The 22775-nt window shown below is 39.7% G+C and overlaps 2 protein-coding genes and 1 long non-coding RNA gene across 3 annotated transcripts; 2 read left to right on the forward strand and 1 right to left on the reverse strand.

Annotated features, from left to right (window-relative positions):
* Window positions 1–47: 47 nt before the first annotated feature.
* LOC133717889 (uncharacterized) lies at window positions 48–2280 on the reverse strand. The gene is made up of 5 exons (XR_009850009.1): window positions 1582–2280; window positions 911–1480; window positions 632–682; window positions 358–546; window positions 48–282 (listed from the first exon to the last, which is right to left on the reverse strand). It is a non-coding gene; the product is annotated as an uncharacterized LOC133717889 (long non-coding RNA).
* A 1975-nt stretch (window positions 2281–4255) lies between these two features.
* Window positions 4256–6067, forward strand: LOC133717871 (protein RER1A-like). Its single transcript, XM_062144621.1, has 4 exons — window positions 4256–4411; window positions 4530–4900; window positions 5469–5649; window positions 5738–6067. Exons 2-4 carry the CDS (start codon window positions 4551–4553, stop codon window positions 5756–5758), a joined length of 552 nt encoding a protein of 183 aa, XP_062000605.1. The 5' UTR covers window positions 4256–4411; window positions 4530–4550; the 3' UTR covers window positions 5759–6067.
* Window positions 6068–17184: 11117 nt separating this feature from the next.
* Window positions 17185–22765, forward strand: LOC133717900 (TMV resistance protein N-like). The gene is made up of 7 exons (XM_062144654.1): window positions 17185–17321; window positions 17514–18073; window positions 18666–19247; window positions 19361–20480; window positions 20597–20872; window positions 20987–22054; window positions 22158–22765. Exons 1-7 carry the CDS (start codon window positions 17238–17240, stop codon window positions 22656–22658), a joined length of 4191 nt encoding a protein of 1396 aa, XP_062000638.1. The 5' UTR covers window positions 17185–17237; the 3' UTR covers window positions 22659–22765.
* Window positions 22766–22775: the final 10 nt, after the last annotated feature.

Consider the following 22775-nt stretch of genomic DNA (forward strand, 5'->3'; position numbering starts at 1 on the left):
CAAACCAAACCGAGAATGAGAAGCTATTATCTATTCGTTTTAGGCTAAACAAGACATTGTGTGTTTTTGGGCTATATCTGAATCATTCTGACCCTAGGAAATAGCTTCAGGGGAATTTGTCTATAAGTCTGACTTCCTCTATCAGCTGCAGCTAGACAATCTTGAGAAGGACCTGTGGTAGGAAATTCTCAAGTATTGCCTCTCAGTGAGGCTGTATACACTAAACACACTGACAACTGTTGGCACTCTTCTGGTATATGCTCATGAACTTGGCCACAAACTCTGCATAAAAACTTCATAGTTAGGCATAGATGTGCTTAAATAGGGTGAAGGATTTGGATAGTTTGTGTTTGTTACCTTCTAGTTTCAGTAAAGCACTTGCTCCTGCTGGGAGTCTTTTCTCCTGTACGGACAAGTTTAAGTTAGGTTCACCTTCTTACCCAGGCAAAATAAGGTATGAGGGAGATAACTCCCATTGTAAGCATGCCAGTAATATAGGTCCCTTTTACTACCATCCATTTCTTTAAGGAACTGTTCTACCACCTTCTGCATGTTTGAAAAGTGCTACTCTTATCACAAGATTGTACATTAGGAAACAAGTAGATGTACAATAGAGGTTTTGATGCATTACCAGTAAAATCAGTTTTGGATGTACACAAGAAGCCTTTGAAACTTTCCCTGGCTGAAAATAACAGGACAAACACTTTATATGTTTGGAAGATTAGTGATAATGTAATTCGTCCACGTAAGTGTCATGCATTGCTGAATGCTGATTGATGTGTAGCCCATTTTAGGTTTCACAGCAATCAAATGATTGATGATGAAAATGTTTTTCAAAAATCTGAACATCACATTTTGAGAAGCCATAAGATTGCTTAGCATAGGTAATAAAAACTTTAAAACTATTTACCGTTTTGGTGATGGGCCAGCTAGGATTTCTGCAGCAACTTCCCTAGTATCTCTTCTCATATGATTGGAATTGCTTGGTCATCTACCAAAGGATAGCTGCATGGGTAGTTCAAGCCTAGGTAGTAGGTAAGTGAATATACAATGAAGTCAAATTTCTTGACACTGTTTTTTCACTGAGTTCTTGTGTGCTCTGGTTGCTTCAGGACCTATGATTGCTTTTCTCAGGTTCTGCTTAGATTAATTAGCAATCTTATAAGCAAAGTTGATAGGGAAGTCAATGTCTTCCTTGCCATCTTAGCAAGAACTTATATAATCTGCCAAATGAAGTGGGGTTATTAGTAAAGGGAAAAGTGAGAACATAGACATAATTATGACAATGTAAGATTTACTTGTTGGGTCACAGGAGCTTCAAGCTTGATATTTTTGCATCATTTTCTTTACTGTTCCAATGGTGTCTGCATCATCTTCACAGCAGAGTAGAGTTTACTAGTTTCTGAGTAACAGACCACTATCCATTTGATCAAATGCTAAATATGCTCTGATGCTTGGTCAAGATGATGAAGAAGAAGCACTGGAATGAAAAAGTAGGAAATGTTGTAGCTTTGAGTAAATGAATCAAACTGGGTTTAGAGGGATATTATGCATATATGTGTTGAGAACTTGAGAATGGACCTTATGATTTCCCTTGAATTTGAAAGTGCCGAACCTATTGCATTCTCATTGTACATTGAGTTCGATATGGTGTACAGTAGGGCTGGATTCAGAGCTGTTGGGGCGGTTTTTGGCCCAGAACCGATGACTGAACCGCCACAGCGGTTTTCCAGATTTGCAACACTGAAAAGTTCATATATTCTCGGAACTGACTTAGTTGGTTTAACAAACGTCTAGTTCGGTTTCAGCTTTCAGAGTGGTTTAACTGACGCTGATCAGCGCAAGCCCATTGAAGGTCGGTGAAGGGTAATTGCGGTCTTGGGTGACGCCGTATTGGAAGGTCCGTTGCGGTCTTGGGTGATGGACTCTTCGTCTTCTTCGGCTAAGAGGTACTTGTCGTGGTGGCAGCGGAGGCGCAGCGCCGTTGTAATGAGGAAGAGGTCAATTCTGATTCGGAACTTGTTGGAATTGGTCTAAAAGAGACGTAAAAAATGACTTGAAGGGATTGAAATTGGTTTGATTAGATTGGTTTCAGTTTCAGACAAATGGTGTGAACTTTTATATCTTGAAGAGATGAGAAAGAAATTGGATGACGACCGGAGAAGAAGAGAGAAATTGGAGAGAGGAGGGAAATGATAATTATAAAGATTGGTCATGAGGTGATGAGAGTGAGTCGGAAGAAAAGAGGTAGAGGAGATGTATTTAGGTTAGAGATTAGGATCTAGTGTGTGCTAGCCCTACCTTAGGGAAGCATATAACAAAAATAATAAAAAATTATAATTAAATATAGAATACCGGTTTGGTTCGGTTAAATCGATTTTTAATGTATAAAACTGAAAGCGGCACCGAGATGGTCGATTTGGTACAGTTTCCGACACCAATAAATCGGTTCAGTCTGATTTTAGTTTCTTTTAGTTAGTCCGGTGCGGTTAATGTCAGTTTTTGGTTTTTCTCTGTCAAATTGTCCACCCTTAGTGTGCAGGACCTACACTAGGTTATGCAAGTGAATCTAAAAATGCTTTTGTTAGAACTCAACCTACTATTTGAGAGCAAACTCCAAGCATGATAAATGGTACGTTAAATACTTAAACCTATCTAGTCATTTTGCTTATTTGGTTTAGGAACAATTTCACCGTAAATTCAAGCATAAAAGATTAAAAGATGACATAAAATGTCACCAAGTGATACCAAATGACGCAACTTATACCAAGTGACATGAAATAACTCAAAAATGTAGCATTGACACAAATCGTGCTAAACATGTAAGTCTAGAGCTAAGCGAGTCAATTCTAACACAAAATGCTTATGTTAGCTGATCAATTTTGGGTTAACACTATTTGACATGAAACACGATTAGCATAAACTTAAACATGCTAACTTCATGCAAGGTTGATGCATGGATCATTTAAATTGCACTCTGTACAATCAACATTATCGTATTGGTACATCACATGTAGACCAACTCCCTATAATTATAGACTAACTCTCAATATCAGGCTAAACCAGTCCTACTAAGACCATCTCCAATGGAGGGCTAAGGGCTTGATATAGCCCAAAAATAGGGTTTTCCATCTCCAATTGGGGGCTATGCCATTACAAAAAAGTGTTTGAATGGGCTAAAAGGGCCATGGGCTGGGGGCATATATAGCCCTTTGTATATAGCCCTTGGGCTTGCTTTGTGTGGGGACCACGTGAAAACCAAAAATCCAATCTGATGTTTTTTCATGGCTGAGATTAATGGCTGATGTCAGCATCAGCATGCTGATGTCAGCTAAGTCTAGCTGTTGGAAATTTTTTTATTTTTTTTTTTGGACGGCTAAAAATTGTCAATTATTGCTTATTTTTTCATCATAATTAAACAAGCCACACAACAATATAACAATGAGAAAACAAGCTACAAATTTTGACAATAAATTGTCAATTATTGCAACCACACACACAAACAAAACAAAGAAAAAAAACGACGCGCTCATAATCAAGAATCTGAATAATTACGTACAACATGACACGTGACACGATAAAATCATATCTAAAAAATTAATAACATTTGATCAAAAAAATAAGGGAAAAAAATATATACAGTACTCCAACTATGGTCCATTCTAAATTTTCATACCCAACTTTCCGAAACTATCACATTGGTACCCCAAATAGCCAGTCCGACCCAACGTACGTACCCGCCGTCCATAACGGCGTTATCTTGCTCCTCTCGTGGCCTCTTTAAATCATGCCAGCTGTTAGAAGAGTTAACGTCGTCATGGACGGCGTGTACGAAAATTGGGTTGGATTGGGTACTCCAGGTACTAAAATGATAGTTTCCAAAAGTTAGGTACAAAAATTTAGAATGGGTCTTACCTCAGGTACTGTTTATATTTTTTTCCCAAAAAATAATTATATGAGTGGAAATAGTAGTATAGTTATAAAATATATACTATATATTAGAAATACATAATGAAAAACAATAAAATAACATGACATTTAAAATTATAGCCCTAAGGGTTGGAGATAGTAGAAATTATAGCCCTTACTATTCACATAAATAGTGATTATGGGGGGCCAAAATTTAGGCCGGGGCTATTTTAGCCCCCCACAGCTGGAGATGGCCTAATACGTATAGCCAACCCACCTATGCATCAAAGTGTCTACTTGATGGATCAATAGGTATCATACGCGAATCTCCTACGATAGAAATCTGGGCCAAGGAAAGAAAAAGTAAATCTGGGCTGCTTGACCCGACCCGTTTATAGGCGTTCTGACGAGTACGCAGGTCCTTTATCAGACGCAACCCGAAAGCTGTAGCGGCAACCGTCGTGACCTCATCGCCTTGCTCGTCTCGAAACCCTAATTCCAGGTAAAATTCTCAATTCACCTTCCAAAACGGTCATTTCCAGTTCAGCTATGCCCTTTTAATTCTTCACCGCCAGCAATTTCTTCTTCTTCTTGACGCCCCTATTTTTGCTTTCACGGAGATTCGCGGCAACTCGATTACGATGGAGGGACTCGGAGGCGACGGAGCGGCGGTGACGTCACCAGTGGCCCAATGGAAGAGCGATTTCTCGAGAGCATTCCAGTACTATCTGGATCGGTCCACGCCTCACACACTTTATAGGTGGATAGGAACCCTAGTTGTGGCGATGATCTACATTCTGCGAGTCTACTATGTCCAGGGCTTCTATGTGGTCTCGTATGGGCTCGGAATCTATGTCTTGAACCTCTTGATTGGCTTCTTCTCACCCAAGGTTGACCCGGAGCTTGAACCTTTGGATGGGCCTTCACTGCCTACCAAAGGTGCTGATGAGTTCAAGCCTTTTGTTCGCCGCCTCCCCGAGTTTAAGTTCTGGTAAATCTCTTCATGCTTTTAGCTCCATTGTGCAGTAGTGGTGTGTATAACAATCATATTTGACTGTATGAATAGATGTTAAGTAGTCTGAAATGTTAAGCAGGGAAATGGAGTTTACTAGATGAATCATCAATCTGTATGCTAATTTCCCCGTTTCGGACCAATGAGTTGCTACTTTAACTGTTTCGGTAGTTGACAGTGAGCTTAGCTCTGTGCTTTTTAAGGATGATTCTGCTGTCAAAGCAGTCTCTTAGCTGCTGGCTTATTGGGATCAGGTTGCAGAAGTTATTGAATGCCTTTTGTTGATGGGGTGTTTATCCCTCTGGAGTAATTAGTTAACAACTTAACATAATCAAGTAATAAATTTCAAGTTCTTGCTGCGACTTAATTCATGGTCCTGGGCAGCATACTGCATTGGTCCTATACCCTAGCTTCATGAACGAACTGGTCACCTTATAAAATTAAAAGCAATTAGGAAATTGGATTGTCATTTGTTCAGGATATTGGAGTTATTCAAGTATATGAATGTTGTATTGATTTTGTACTCACCAGTTCTTTTGGCTTTCAGGTATTCCATCACAAAGGCTTTCATTATTGCATTTGTCATGACCTTCTTCTCTGTGCTGGATGTGCCTGTTTTCTGGCCAATATTGTTATGCTACTGGATTGTGCTTTTTGTCCTCACAATGAAACGACAGATCCTACACATGATCAAATACAAATATGTCCCATTTGATATTGGAAAGCAGGTGAGTTCTCATCTCTGTGGTTGTTCCACTTCATGCATCCTTGGTATTAATTGAAGCAGCTATAATATCATATCCATTTTTTTGGCAGAGGTACACTGGAAAGAAGTAACCTGGATAGAGGCGGCTTTTCTACATATCTAAACACAAATCCCAGAAAAGTGCTGCTGGTTTGGGGACCTTGTGCTAAAGCAAAATGATAATTTTGGGATCTTAAATACACTTTGGAAGGTAATATTGTTAGTGCATTTGTAACATGGGTTAGATTCTCTAGTTTAGGAGAAATGGATGGCAGGTCTTGAAACACATTTAATGTTTACAGTAATCTTTCTGGAGTTGTGTGTGCCCTTACGGGGCATGCACCCAATGTTTGTGTGTTTCTCGTAAGCAAATTCTGAAGTGATAACTACTTCATATTCCAGATTGCTGCCTTTGATGTGTTTTCATTATTATTTCACCTGCCTTTTATTGTTCATGTTAGGAGAAAAATTTACAAACCAAACCGAGAATGAGAAGCTATTGTCTATTTGTTTTAGGGAAACAAGAGATTGTGTGTTTTTGGGCTATATGTGAATCATTCTGACCCTAGGAAATAGCTTCAGGGGAATTTGTCTATCAATCTGACTTCCTTTATCAGCTGTAGCTAGACAATCTTGACAAATACCTGTGGTTGAAAAATTCTCGAGTATTGCCTCTCAATGAGGCCGTATACACTAAACATACTGACAACTGTGGGCACTCTTCCGGTATATGCTCATGAGCTTGGCCACAAACTCTGCATATAAACTTCATAGTTAGGCATAGATGTTATGAAATAGGGTGAAGGATTTGGGTAGTTTGTGTATGTTACCTTCTAGTTTCAGTAAAGCACTTGCTTCTGGTCTTATATCCTGTAAGGACAAGTTTAAGTTAGGTTCACCTTCTCTTGTATGAACTTGCATAGTAAGCATGCCAATAATCAACTTTCCTCGGATGAAAATAACCTGAAAAACAATTTACATGTTTAGAAGATTAGTGGCTAATGTAAGTTGTCCACGTAAGTGTCAGTAACCATGACATGTTGATTGCTGTGTAGCCCTAAAATGGGGTTCACAGCAATCAATGACTGATGATGAAAATGTTATTCATAATCTGAACTTCACATTTCGAGAAGACATACGAGTGCTTAGCATTGGCAATAAAACTATTTACCTATTTGGTGATGGGCCAGCTAGTATTTCTGCGGCAAGTTCAACCCTCCTTACCATATGACTGAAATTGCTTGGTCATCTACAAAAGGATGGTTGCATGGGTAGTACCTCCTTACCTTACAATGAAGTCAAATTTCTTGTCACTTTTTTTCACCAAGTTCTTGTGTGCTTTCGTTGCTTCAAGACCTGTGATTGCTTTTCTCTTGTTCTGCTAGAGTTATTAGCAATCTTATCAGCAAACTTGATAGGTAGGTCAAAGTCTTCCTTCCTTGCTATCTGAGCAAAGAAGCCAAGAACTTCCATATTCTGCCAATTGAAGTGGGGTTAGTGGTAAAGCGGAAAGTCAGAACATAGACATAATTACGACCGACATGCAAGACTTACTTGTTGGGTCACAGGAGCTTCAAGCTTGATATTTTTGCATCAATTTTTTTGATGTTCCAATGGTGTCTGCATCGTCTTCGCAGCAGAGTAGAGTACACTAGTTTCTGAATAACAGTCCATTATCCATTTGATCAAATGCTAAATATGCGCTGAGATGTTGAAGAAGTAGCACCGGAATGAAAAAGAAGGAAACGTTGTACCGATGAGTAAATGAATCAAACTGGTTTAGAGGGATATTATGCATATATGTGTTGAGAGAATGGACCTTACGGACTTCCCATGAAATTGAAAGTGCTGAAGCAATAGCATTCTGATTGTCCATTGAGTGAATGAGTTCTATTTGGTGAAAAGGACCCATATGCTAGGTTATGCAAGTGAATCTGAAAATGCTTTTGTTAGAACTCAAACTTACAATTAGAGCAAACTCCAAGCATGATTAATGTTAATTGTAGCAGGATTTTTTTTTTTTTTTTTTGGTAAAAACAATATATGTCTCACTGTTTAAGGACAATCAAAATTGACAGAGAGAGAGAGAGAGTTTCGATTCAGAGAGAATGAGAATTCATGTGTATTTATTCATCTCATACAATAGGGTATTTATAGGAAAACATTGTAGTGTGAATGCTCAAAGAGAAAACCAAAATGATAACAATCTTCATCATGGCTGCAGCTGCATACTTGTCTTTCAATGATGAAATCTGCCATGCTTGTTGCCTCTTGGTATAAAGCATGTCACACAAGTCTTCATACACTCAAGTACCTATGTATACACTCAAGTACTTATTACATGATATAGACATTTATACTATGACTCATATATACAACATGATGAGTCATATATACTACAACACTCCCCCTTGGATATTTCATGTCAATAGTATTGTCTAGGCTGTGCGCTTCGCAGTTGCCTCGTTAAAAACCTTGCCAAGTAATAAAACCCTGTGGGAAAAAAACAACCTTGGTCGAAGGAGAAAAAGAGCACAACGCGCATGAGTGTGGAGTAGTAATATCACAGTTTCGGAGATAAGTGGAGTCTTGTTATCAGCATCATAAGTAGGTAATATGTCTACGAGAGGGATGCAATAGAGTTGCTGCAACAAAACCTTGCCCGGTAAACCCAGTGGGAAAAACCCGTGGTCGAAGGGAAAAGATGAGCAAAAGCATATATGTTGAATCAAAACATCTTCAGGATGTAGTATAAGTGGGGTGACCATGTTAAAGATGTGCCTCGTTAAAACCTTGCCAGGTAACAAAACCCAGTGGGACAAAATAACCCTGGACGAAGGACAAAAAAGAGTACACGATGGTCAAGTGGGTATGCTTCTGGATACTCCCCCTGATTTCAACATCTCCTTTGTGTCTCCCAAACGTGGTGCTTATCTCGTTGCCTCTTTAAAAACCTTGCCGAGTAATAAAAACCCTGTGGGACAAAAATAACCTCGGTCGAAAGGGAAAAAGAGCACAACACACTCTTCACGTTTTGAGACCATATATGTAGACATCTCCCCCTCTGATTGATCTTTGAGGAGAGTCTGTTATTGCTGATTTTATGCTTGATGTTGTCGCTTTTGATGCAGCCTTGCTTCATTTGTTTTCAAAAATAAGCAGCATTATCTTAAATGCTTGTAGGCTCATCTGTGGTAGACTTCAAACCACAACTGTTCGAACATGCGTAACTATGGATCCAGTCCATATACATTCACGAACTACTTCGTGAAGAGCAATAATCTCTGCATTGTTCGAAGATATAGCGACTAAGGTCTATTCTATAGACCTTCAATGTCAGGACCCACCCCGGAATTTCCCTCCTAACTCCGAGATGGACCTGCGGGGCCCACTTTTCGGGAAAATTCGACAGAACCTCCCCTAAAAATGGACAACCCTAAACCTGCTGAAAACACTCCAAGTATAACAATTTCTATGCTTGAAGCCACCCTGCTACCAAGCAACAATCCGCAATTTCCAAGTGTAAACATCGAACTACTTATATAGATTACAACCCAGCAAATCAAGTCATTCAACTTCCTCCAATATTATACAACTCTCATACACACATAATTATACAAATGTATAAATCCACCCTTTTAAGTAATCAGAGCAATCTAAAGATCATACTCGAAATATAATACATAAAGTAGGTTAATAAATAACCTACTGAGGATAGATGGCAAAGGTGGTGCTAGCCTCCACTCCTAAGCCGGTCAGCAACGCTGCGATCTGGGCAATTGAAACCAAAGGGCCCAGGGGGAAAGTACATAAAAACGTTAGCGTGAGTGGACAAAATAAATAAGTATAAAGGAAGATAAGTTTATACTTTCCCACAAATTTAAATTATAAAATCTCGATGCATGCAACATTAATAAAACGTATTTCTTTAAATTTAAACTCGTGAAAAACATACCAGCCCCGCTGGTTAAAAGAAATCGGACTAGCCCCGCTAGTCAAGTAATGGTAAAATATGGGGAAGAAATTTCACCATACGAAAGAAGGGAGCCTCCCAGGCTCGGGTCGGAGTGTCCCACACTCTGGAGCATCCCATGCTCTGCTCTTACTCACCCACAAACACATAGTAAGCAGGGAGGAGTACTAATAGGCTAGCTAGCAATAAAATATAACGACCCAGGTATGGCGGGTAAAAACTATTAAAATCCAATAAATCCTTAAGGCTTCCCCATGTCCCACGAATAAAGAAAACACGGGTACGATTCCCAACCGTACCCAGAAATTCTCGTAGAATCGTATAAATTAACAGCGCGTCCCACACGCTAAAGGAATAAGTAGATGGTCAATGAGGCATTCCCAATGCCAAAATCGAAAATCAATAAATAAACATGGAGATTTACTCCAACAAAATTCAATTTGCAAATAAAGTCTCGAATCAACGAATATAAATATAATATAAATAATATAAATCCGGAAATCACATCGAAAACAATTCGTCGAAAGTCCACATCAAATATAAATTCGAATCCGAGTATAACAACTTAATAACCGAAACTCACAACCGGTATAAATCATAATACTTCACAAAAATCATCATTGGAAACAAATCCACGAGATAAATCGTAATCAAATTCCAAAAATCAATTCATATGCTCGGAAAATAATAGGTTAATTAAATAGAAAATACTTTAGTAAAATAAATGCATGCATCACTTATTTAAAACAAAAGTCCACTCACAGTGTACAGCTAAGCCTGTCGTCGATCCGAACCCTCCTCGAGGGAATCCTCCTCACGTCCTGTACAATATAACGCTCGTAAATCCATAATTACTGGATGGAAAACTAAATTACGATAAGTAAAACCAAACCCTAACATTAAATATATTTGCCCAAAACCTCCCAATCTTCTTCACTAATGTTATTCCCTTAATGTATGGGCTTTAGGGCCGAATCGAGGAAATCCGATGGATGGATTCCTCGCAATTCAATTAACAATTCCACCATTGAACAACATCAAAATCCATGTTCATTCCATCTCCAATTCTATCCCAAAGCTGCAATTATGAAACTAAATGTATAATTAACTATTTAGCTCAACAACAGAAGTTAAAGACTGGCCAAACACAGTCTCACGTGCCACCAACAGTGGCGGCGCGTGGCACCCACGCGCCGGTACCAACCTCCACCACCGGCTACCAAATTCCATGTATAGCTACAACTCAACCCACTGATTAATTTCTTCAACTACAACACATCCAAATAACAATTAAAAACGGCCGAAATCATTTGATGAACACAAACCCAGAAATTCCTAAGAACCCTAGAATTTCATTTCGTCAATTCGACTCCTACACAATAAATCACGATACAAGGCCATAGGGGAAATGATCAGTGATGAAAACCGAACCTTCGACGCCGGTTTGGTGGCCGGAGATGGCCAGTATCGCCGGAAATCGCCGAAAAACCAAAACTGCTACAGTGATCTTCTTGGTTCAGTTCCGAGCTCCTCCGGTCGAGACACCGTGAAATACCACCATGGGTGTGACCAGAAGGAAGAGGCGAGCCTAGGGTGTCTGGGTTTCGTCGTGGGGTGGCCGGAAACGGAGGAATTCGGAGGAGGAAGGATCGGGCCGAAAGGGGGAGGAAGAATCGGGGGAAGAAGAAGAAAGAGTTACCGGGGCTAGGTAGATTTCCGAAAATGGAAATCTACCAACAGTAACTTCCATTTATATATTAATTACCATGAACAGTAACTCTTACATTTTCGGCCATAACTTTCACATACTAAGTCCAATTTTTACGCACCACATATGCACGCGCTCGGTTTAACGTCCCCTACAACTTTCATGATGAACATTTCTTCAAATTTTGACCCGAACAAAGAGTCAACTTTTAGGGCCACTAAATATCGATAAAAAGAAAAGAAAATTGAAAGTATTCGACAATTACCGTCCAAATAGTGCGTAAACCGTTAATTCTAGGTTCGGGACGTAACATTCAAGATATCGCGGTCTTACCCATGGTGAACACTTTACCAGTCTGAGAAGGCCTTTGTATGGGTCAACAGATACCAAATATCAGCAAAACCTTCCAAAGACACTTATGTCATTTTGGGGTAGGGATAGAAAACGCAGGCCAGCGTTTGGCGGCGTTTCTGGTGTGTGATGGGTCTGATTCCATCATTTCTTTGAAGGGATAGAATAAGCCCATATCGATCGTACATCTCAAGTATCGAAAGATATCTTTTACACCAATCCAATGGCGTCGCGTTGGCGCAAAGCTATACCTTTTAGCTAACAAGTTTATGTCAAAACGAGATGTCCAGTCTTGTGCATTGAGCTAAGTACAATAATGCGCTTATTCGCACTTCTGCCTCTTGCACATCTTTGTCTGATCATCCTTCAGACGAAGATGATCCTTTTTAGGATCAAGACTACGAACGATCATGGGGTGCTTGAAGGCTTGACCTTTGTCAAAATGCCTAAGCATCTATCAACACGGTGCTCAAGTTCCAAACTGAGGCATAATTGTGTTCCCCCAAAAATCCTTCATCTCAAACTCGGATTTCAAGTGTTCAGCGGTTTCCCTTAACTCTTTAAGGGCTTCTAATGAAGATCATGTCCAACATGAAAACCGCGATAGAATCCGAAACTTGTTATGGAAACGCGCGGGCATATCCCTTCCCAATCAAGTAGTCACTTTTAGCGAGCGTTTCAACTCTATTGCAAACGCGCTCCGTGGTCTAGAGCCACTTGATTTGGGTAACTAAAGTTTCACTATGAACTTTCATGTATATTCCATATCTAGATCCCCATAGAGATACGTAGTGACCACATTTATAAGCTGCATGTTCAGTTATTTGGAAACTACCAAACTGACAGGGTAGTGGAGTGCAATGACAACCATTACGAGAGAATATGTCTCATCGTAGTCAATTCCAGGGCGTTTTGTGAGAAGCCTTGCGCCATAAGGCGAGATTGCCATCTCTTTTTCTCAACACGCTTTCTAACGAAGACCCATTAGTCAATAGGTTTTATGTAAGAAGGTGTTGGCATCACTGGCTCAACGACCTTCCTCTTCGTTAGAGAATCTTACTTAACCTGGATCGCATCTTTCCATTTAGGCCAAATTTCTCTACGTTGGTATTCATGCTTCAACAGAGCGTGGTTCGATATCATCGGTCTCAACAAACTCATGCGCAACAGAATGCGCAACTACATCATCAATTATGATGGAGTTTCTATTCCACGTCTCATGTACACTAGTGTAATTTTCATAGAGCTCTATATTCTCAGGAATAGGTTCTGACGTTGAGGCGTCCCCCAACGATAACCATAATCCAGAAGATACTCATGAGACGGATCTTTGAGTGTCGATGATCTAAGGATGCCAAAATATCCTTCGAATCCACGGGCTTCCCACGCATCCTAGCTGGGGCCATGGCCTGTAACGCCAGAGTGCCACTTTCTATGACGTTGGCGCCTTGCCTACCTCTGTGTAGGGTGGCGCTACGTCCTCTTATAGGGACGTCCTTCCTTGCAGGCATTTGTGCAGCAAATGTGTGTGATCTCGTCACTTTAATAGGGATCGAGATGAGACATAGTGGGGACAGACCAAGACAATTCCTGTCGTTCCTGCTGAACATTCGTGTTCTTATCTCCCCCTAACGACGGGAAGACTGTCTCATCAAAGTGACATCCGTAAATCAGACGGTAAGGAGATCGCCTTGCAAGGGCATTAAGTGGCGGACGATTGTTGGAGTCTCAATTCCAACTAAGTTGCGCACTTGTTTTTAAGGACCTACCATAGGCGCTGTGGCGGCGCAATTGGCACATAAATGGCTCACATTGGCACATAAATGACTCACTCGAATGTGCGTAAGTACAAAATATTTGTACCCAGTCACTAGCTGTAACGCAGGGATACATTGAGTGGCGGTAGGTCATAGAGGAATTAGCATAGTTGTATGCGATATTGCATCACCCCAAGCGGATATAAAGAGATTGGCGCGCATCGCCAATGTCTGAACTACCATCGTAGTTATTTCCACGAGACCATTTAGGTGTGTATATGGGAATGTGATGTCCAACATCACTCCCTTTGCAATAACCATCGAAAATCTTCGATGTATACTCACTAGCATAGTCAAAATTCAATTGACTAAATAGGATGATCCGGGGAGTGAGCCCGTTGTCATATTATATGTGCTATGAGTATAGCATAAGCAGCTTTTATAGATGGACAATGGCACAACACGTGATTAGTGTGTTTGCGTGTCAACCAACATCATGAGATATTTAAACGTCCGCAAGTTGGTTGAATAGGTCCACAAATATCACCTTGGATTCTTTGCAAGAATGGTATATTTTCTTTAGTGTCCTTTGCATAGGATGGTCTCAATCCTATTTTTGCTAAATAGCAAGCTTTGCAAAACGAATGATATCTTTTAGAAGTAACTCTTTGGACCAATCTTTGGTTCGTACTTCTTTTCGTTGTGAAGAATGGATGTCCGTGTGAAGTTTTTAATATACGGAGCATCATATCACAACCTGGATATCTCAAACGTTCTTGCCAAAGCCTATATGTGTCAGAATCCCATAAGTCATCTCTTATGACATGGTTTGATTCAATGACTTGAATAGTGGCTGCGTACAACCCACTAGAGCGACACATAAGTTTTTCTAATACTCGTTTATGTCCGTAGTCATTAGAGGTAATGCAAATGAATTCTTGTCCATTCTCACAATGTGTTTCCACATGAAAACCATTGGCTCTTATACCTTTCAAATAATAAAGTTCGGAATTTAACACATGTCCATGACATTGAATAATAATGCGACACTTTATTAATAAGGAAAATAACCAATGATTACATCAAAGTTTTTCCAAAGTCTATTCCATAATAGAATCAAATTTTTAGACAAATTGTAGTTTACTCAATCCGTTTGGTAACTCCAATGAAATATGACCAGGAAAGTAGAGAGATGTTGGTGGAGCGAGGCTCGCTTAAGTACCCCGATCTCAATTACTTTCCTAGACATCATACTACATTGGATGCGCCACATGAGAAAGAGTTTTAATACAATTGTCATTTGACTAAGGCACATTTGCCATTCTTGGAAAATAGAAAGGACTATTCTAATCAAAGTCTGCGGCATCCTCGTGCTCTTTATCTGCAGCTTTGAAGTCCTCAGTGGTGAGAGTGATATCTTCACCATCTTCATCTTCAGCAAGATTGATATCTTCATCTTCAGCAAGATTTATATCTTCATCTTCAGCAAGATTGGTTTCTTGCTCTCTTAATTGCCTATACTCCTTGTAGCTTGCAGCTAATTGGGTACTTGCATGGCATTGCTTGAACCAATGCTCAATTGATCCACATCGTTGTGGATATTGCCAAAGCGCTCTTCTAGCGCTACCCATAGGTCTCTTGCATCCTTGATCGACATGTACTCTAATCTGAGAGATTTATCCATGTGGCGTCGCATCAAGATAAGTGCTTGAGCATGCTTTGTGGGTGTTCGTTGGAACACAAGGCCCTGGTCAGGTGCCTGGATTATGGGCAATATCCCACTCGCAGTGAGATGGTTCTCATCGTCGGTTACCCAGCCATGGTATTCCGAGCCTGTTGAGTCAAGCATTGGAAAGTCGAGTCTAGGTTCATTCGACATCCTGAAAAATAAGAAGAGAAGATATATTAGTTTCGGAGTTTAAACTTCCACGAAAACTAAAATAATAAGATTTCCGAGCTATGCTACCAAGAAATCAATTTCCAAGAATATTTGGATTTAGACCAAACAATGATGTTTGCGGACGCTCTTAGTCCGAATATTATGAACACTCTTAGTTCATTGATTTACGAGCACTCTTAGTTCGTTTAGCGTGAATCCCCACGATTTCGCTTTAAGTCCATAAATTGATGTTTTGTGGACGCTCTTAGTCCGATTATTATGAACACTCTTAGTTCATTGATTACGAACGCTCTTAGTTCGTTTAGCGTGAATCTCCACGATTCTGCTTTTAGTTGATAAATTGATACTTGCGGACGCTCTTAGTCCGAATATTATGAACACTCTTAGTTCATAGATTACGAATGCTCTTAGTTCGTTTAGCGTGAATTTCTATAATTCCGCTTTTTGATTACAAGTCCCTGAAAAGAAGAGAAAAAGGAATACAAACTCAAAACAGGAACTTTAATCTTTAAAACTTACTTGTTGAAATTCGGAGCAAATTTGCTTCTGAACAGATCGCACTTCAAATGTTATACAGGTCTCAAAACTGCTCCAACAGGGCTGAAATTTGGAGATAAGATATAAGAGACAGAGATTAACAACTTTGAAGAAGAAATGATTTTGATTAGATGTCCCGAAAAGGACGTTTCTTGGCGTGCAAGCAGGTTGATCTGCACAGGAACGATCATACTGAATAGCTCCCACTTTGAATGGTGTACATGTCTCAAAACGACTTCAAAAGGGCTGAAATTTTGAGGTCAGATAGAAAAGACATAAATGAACAACTTTGATGAAGGAATGATTTTGATCTGAGGTCCCTATCAAGATGTTTCGGGCGTACAAACAGGCTGATCTGCACAGGAACTAGCGTGCTGAACAGCTCCCACTTCGAATGGTGTACAGGTCTCAAAACGACTCCAACAGGGCTACAATTTGGAGGACAGATAGAAGAGACATATACGAACAACTTTGATGAAGGAAGTATTTTGATCTGAGGTCCCTATCAAGATGTTTCGGGGCGTGCAAACAGGCTGATCTGCACAGGAAAATCACTTAAAAGTGTTTGGCAGGTGACTCGGCAGCTGCTGCGCAGGTCGCTCGGCAGCTGCTGCGCAGCTTCTCGGCAGCTGCTGCGCAGGGTCTCGGCAGCTGCTGCGCAGCTGCTCGGCAGCACTTGGCAGTGGTCTGGTTTCTGTTCAAAAATTCCGGCGGCCGGTTCAGGCCTTTTCCGGCCGGTTCCGACGATTCTGAGGCCGGTTCTGGGCTTCTGGGATCAATGGCTTTGATATGAGATAGGTTTTGGAGGTTTTTTGTAGTTTTGGAAAAATGACTTCGATTGATGATGAACTCTACTCTTGTCAATTTTCGATTCTAATTCTAGAGCAACTTCGTGCTGATAACGTGTTTAAGGACAATCAAAATTGACAGACAGAGAGAGAGAGTTTCGATTCAGAGAGAATGAGAATTCATGTGTATTTATTCATCTCATACAATAGGGTATTTATAGGAAAACATTGTAGTGTGAATGCTCAAAGAGAAAACCAAAATGATAACAATCTTCATCATGGCTGCAGCTGCATACTTGTCTTTCAATGATGAAATCTGCCATGCTTGTTGCCTCTTGGTATAAAGCATGTCACACAAGTCTTCATACACTCAAGTACCTATGTATACACTCAAGTACTTATTACATGATATAGACATTTATACTATGACTCATATATACAACATGATGAGTCATATATACTACAACACTCACACATTTCTCTTTATATAAAGCTAAGCCTGGATTTTGGTGTCACACCGTCACAGAAATCTGATAGTGGTCTGTATCACTCACTGTATGGTATGCGACACAACCGATCATCGTCGTTCCATTCATTCTGATGAGGATTATTTATTACCGAAGAACACTCTTTGCTATCAGGTGCATGTTTGAATACATTGTAGGTGTAGAGACTGCTGGTATTATTCCGGAGTTTCTCTTGATATATATTGTAATGAGGGGTTTATGCATCATCTCCCCCCCTGGCAAAGAAGGAATAAAATTCTAAATCCTACTTGGTCAAAGTCTTCTTCTTCTCTTCTTCTCTAACTTCACCTGTTCTCACATTTTCAGATTTTGATCGATAATCTTGGCCAGAAAGTGATCAGCAAATACTCCACCACCCTTTCAATGACCAGCCAAACAGATAGTCCTTCTTCTTCTTCATCTTCCCCTCTTGGATGGACATACGATGTGTTCCTCAGTTTCAGCGGTGTAGATACACGCAAAAAATTTACAGACCATCTTTACACTGCTCTGACGCAGAAAGGGATATTCACATTCAGAGATGAAGAAGAACTTGAGAGGGGGAAGGCAATCAATCCAAAGCTATTGAAAGCCATTGAAGAATCAAGATATGTAATAGTCATTCTTTCAAAAAATTACGCCAGTTCAAGATGGTGTTTGGATGAGCTTGCAAAAGCTGTGGAGTGCATGAAAGCCATGGGACAAACAATCCTGCCGGTGTTCTACGATGTGGATCCATCTGATGTGCGAAAACAAAGGGGCCATCATTTCAGGAAAGCCTTTGCGAAGCATAGAAAGGACTTTAAAGGCAATCCAGACAAGGTGCAGAGGTGGAGAGATGCTCTTTCTCAAGTAGGCAATCTCTCTGGATGGCATTTGCGAGATGGGTAATCCTACTAGTCTTCTTTTAGTCAAGACCTGCTATGTTCTTATATATCTATGATATAAGTTTTTCATATCTTTGGTTTCTTTGACAGTTGAGATTCTGGAATATTTCTTGTTCATTTGAGTGTTTGACTTGGTAATATCTGATAGCTTAGCGAAGTAAATTTTTTAGCAACTACATACAATGGTAAAGAAATTCTGGGATATTTCTTGTTCCTTTTAGTCGATAAATGCATTAACTTATAACAAATTGAGAGCTAAGCTCAGAGAGAGAAAACTCGAAAGAAAAGAAGTTTTGTTGTATTGTTACTGATTGAGCGCTTACGAATTTTTTCTTGGCTATTCATTGAGTTTACATTGACAATTAGGCACAACCAAAAGCTTAACATCATACATTTAAACACTCACAGACTCACAAGTGTTCCCAATAGTTGTAACTAGTTTCCCTTAATTTAATTTTAATGTTAATTCTTACAAGTCAAATGCTGGTTCATATATATGCTCCATAACATATGGATCAATCTTTGGTTGGCACAGGTGTTCACCAACTTACCATGAGACTGCAATAATTTCTTTATTTTTTCCTTCTTGCAGATATGAATCAAAAGTAATTGGAGATGTAGTTGGAAAGATTTTCACTCCATTAAATCAGCTGGCAATACCCATATTACCGTCAACTTCTTCTCCTCCTCCTCCTCCTCCTCGATGGAAATACGATGTATATGTCAGTTTCCATGGGGATGGTCCTCACTTGGGTTTTGTTGATTATCTGTATGATGCACTAGATAAGAATGCAATTGTTACCTTTAGAGATGACAAAATACTTGAGAGAGGATCATCCATTTCCTCAGTAGTTCTTAAGGCTATCGAGGAGTCAAGAGTTGCCCTCATCATTGTTTCAGCAAACTATGCTTCTTCATCGTGGTGCTTGGATGAGCTTTGGAATATTTTTCAATGCAAAAGTATGGAGCAAGATATCATACCAGTCTACTTTGACATGAATATATTGCTATTACGGCAACAAGGGGGAGTTAATAAGATCCTTTTGAGACCGGAAGTAACGGAACATGAAGAAGTTTATTGGGAGAAATGGGACAAACTAAATATGAGGCAACAACAGTGCAGGGATGCTTTGGTACAGCTGTGCTACATAGATGGGTTTACTCTGGACTCCGAGTACGTACACGTATTATCTCCTCTACACTTTGATATGTTTTCTGTATTTTATTGTTACAATTAATGCATGATTCATGCTGACAACATTTTATTTCTCCTTTTCTTCTTCTCAGGAATGTGTTAGAAACTATAATAGGTCAAATTTGTGGCGAAGTAAAGAAATCGTATACACCATCTACAAATGTACACAAGGGCATGGTAGGACTACAAAAGGGCATGGTAGGACTGGAATCCCGCATTCATGATTTTGTACGTAATTATGTATGTCCACATTTTCTTAACGTACGTATCATAGGAATCCATGGAATGCGAGGAATAGGTAAGACAACTGTTGCCCGAGCAGTTTATCATCATATTCGTGATGGTTTTGAAAGTAGCTGCTTTCTTTCCAATGTTAGAGAAAGGTCCAGAAAGGATGGTCTAGTCTCTTTACAAGAAGAACTTCTTTCCAGAATGCTGTCTACAGAAATTGGAGTAGAGGATGAGTATGCAGGAACTGCTCTGATAAAAAAAAGGTTATGCAGGCTAAGAGTACTTGTTGTCATTGATGATGCGGATGATCTAACACAATTGGAAAATTTGGCTGGATGTCATGACTGGTTCGGCCTGGGGAGTAGAATTATCATAACTACCACAGATGTTCATTTGTTGAAGGCATACGGTGATGGTGTTGATAGTATATATGAGGCGACTGGATTACTATATGGTGAATCTCTTGAACTTTTATGTTTGAAGGCTTTTAAGAAGAGCCAACCGCCTGAAGATCATTTGCACCTGTGCCACCATATTTTGAATTATGCACACGGGCTGCCATTAGCTCTTGAGGTCATTGGTTCCTTTCTATGTGGTAGAAACATGGGAGAATGGGCAAGTGCCATCAGTAGGCTAAAGAATAAACCGGAAAGAAGTATTATCGATGTGCTTCAGATAAGTTTCGATGGACTAGGGGAAACAGAAAAGGAAATATTCCTACATATTGCATGCTTTTATAAGGGAAAATCCAGGGATCGTGTAATACAAATACTAGACTATTGTCAGCTTTCCCCTGTCATTGGTTTAAGTGTTCTTGTTGACAAATCTCTCATTACTATTTCCAACAGCACACTGTCGATGCATGATTTGCTACAAGAAATGGGCTGGGAAATAATTCGCCGAGAGTCTCCTAATAATCCAGGCAAACGTAGTAGATTATGGTCTCATGAAGACATCCACACCGTGCTGAAGAATGCTAAGGTAAGAGTTCATTTATCTAGAATAAGCATAAATAGGCACATTCATTTCATTCATCTGACCTGTTTAGGTCCAGTGGTGTTTTTTTTCTTTACTGTGGTATTTTCTTTCATAATCAGGGAACAGAAGCAGTTCAAGGCATGGTGATGGACTTACCTAAATTAGAAGTGGCTCAGTGGAAACCGGAAGCCTTCTCAGATTTGTCTCAACTTAGTTTCCTCCTAATACGAAATGTGGACCTTCCCAAAGGCCTCACTTGTCTCTCTAACTCATTGAAACTCCTCGAATGGAGTGGATACCCTTTAAGGTTTCTCCCACAAGATTTTGAATCAGATGAACTCATTGAACTTAACTTGTGCCACAGCAACATTGAACAGCTTTGGCAAGGAGCAAAGGTACTAGTGTTAGTTAATAGACTAGTATAAATTGTTCATTTGTGTAAAGAAAATTGTCTGTTTTGCTTCGCAGCTTACTGATTTCATTTTGTTTAATATACATGTATTGAACAGAACTTTGACAAGTTGAAGTTCATCAAACTCTGCCATTCTCAAAGCCTATGTGAGATCCCAGACTTCACAGGCGTTCAAAATCTTGAACGATTAGATCTTGAAGGATGTAAAAAGTTGGTTAGAATTCATCCATCCCTTGGAGTTCTCAAAAAGCTTATTCTATTGAATCTAAAAGATTGTGAAAGGCTCAAGAGTCTGCCAGATAAAATCAAAATGGAATCTCTCGAAACTCTAATTCTTTCAAACTGCTCAAGTCTTAAGAAGATCCCTGAGTTTGTTGGAAATATGGAATGTTTGTTGGTGCTTAATCTTGACAAGACTGCCATCGAAACACTGCCTCCCTCAATTGAGCGCTTAAGTGGCCTTGTTTCCTTGGATTTAAGCAACTGCAAAAATCTTGTTTCTCTTCCTCACACCATTAATGAATTGAAGTCCCTTCAAAGTCTTAGTCTTTCTGGATGCTTGAAACTTGGCGAACATCAGGGTAGTATGAGGGAGATGGAGTATATGGAGGGAAATGGTGCAAGTAGGACTGCTGTAGCAGAATTGCCATCATGGAAAGATAGTTTAAGCCATTGTTTTGAAGTGGTTCGGGAGCATTTCTCATGGTCCTTGCCTTCTAGATCAATGCAAAGAATCAATACAGAACCAATGAGTATGCAGTTGCATTTATCTGGACTCTGTAATTTAACATATCTAAACATAAGCAATTGCAATCTTGGTGATGGAGCATTTCGCAGCAACTTTGGCTGTTTTCCCTCATTGGTGGCATTGAATCTGGGTGGAAATGATTTTGTTAAGCTTCCTTCAAGCATCAAATCGTTTCTCAAGCTTGAAAACCTTAACTTGGAGAATTGCAAGAGGCTTAAGGAGTTGTCAGAGCTTCCATCAAATAGTAAATTGGATGTAAGGGCAGATGGCTGTTCATCGCTGGCAATGCTGTTTGATGCATCCAATTTCAATAGATTGGAGAAATCATATTTCAATTTCATCAATTGCTTCAGACTAAATGACAATCAAGGCTGCAGTAACGTAGCATTTGAAATGCTGAAGACATTCATTCCTCAGGTATTCTCGCCCTTTCATTTTCTTTTTAAGTCTCTTCGTTTTCCAAAAAGCCTGACTAAATCTCTCTCTCTCAATAATGTACATCCTATTTCTTATGGCATAGGTTATCTCGAATGCAAGGGAAACTTTTCAAATTGTAATTCCTGGAAGTAAAATTCCTGAGTGGTTCGGTCATCGAAGTGTTGGGAGTTCATTAAGTGTAGAGTTACCTCCATTTTGGAGTAACAGTAAGTTTATGGGGTTTGCTTTTTGTGCTGTTTTTGTACTCGATGAGCACCATGGAGTTGATATACTTGGCCAGCATCAATTCAAGACTTTCAATGCTACACATCATCTTGTATGCTGCATGACCCTAAATGGGTTCGAGTTAAAACAAGTATATGGCAAACAGCCTGCATTTCGCTTTAGTGAACAATTTTGCCAGGTTAAGTCAGATCACCTTTGGACATTCTATGTATCCTGCGATAAATACTTTGCTGCAGAATGGTGGGATAGCAGTTGCAGTCAACTTGAGTTCTTATTTAAAACCCGAGGGCCAGGTCTGAAGGTGAAGGAGTGCGGGGTCCATTTGATATATGAGCAAGAGCAAGGTGTACAGAGTTGAACCAAAAAATGACTCAATTCAGCAAAAGGGTTTCTCCTTGTGGGAATATATTGATTGATGTAGACAAACCAGTTGAAGAGAAAAGAGGAAAAAAAAAAAAAAAACAAGAGTAGTAAA

This window comes from Rosa rugosa, chromosome 1 (genome assembly GCF_958449725.1).
Source record: "Rosa rugosa chromosome 1, drRosRugo1.1, whole genome shotgun sequence".
Lineage (NCBI taxonomy): Eukaryota > Viridiplantae > Streptophyta > Magnoliopsida > Rosales > Rosaceae > Rosa > Rosa rugosa.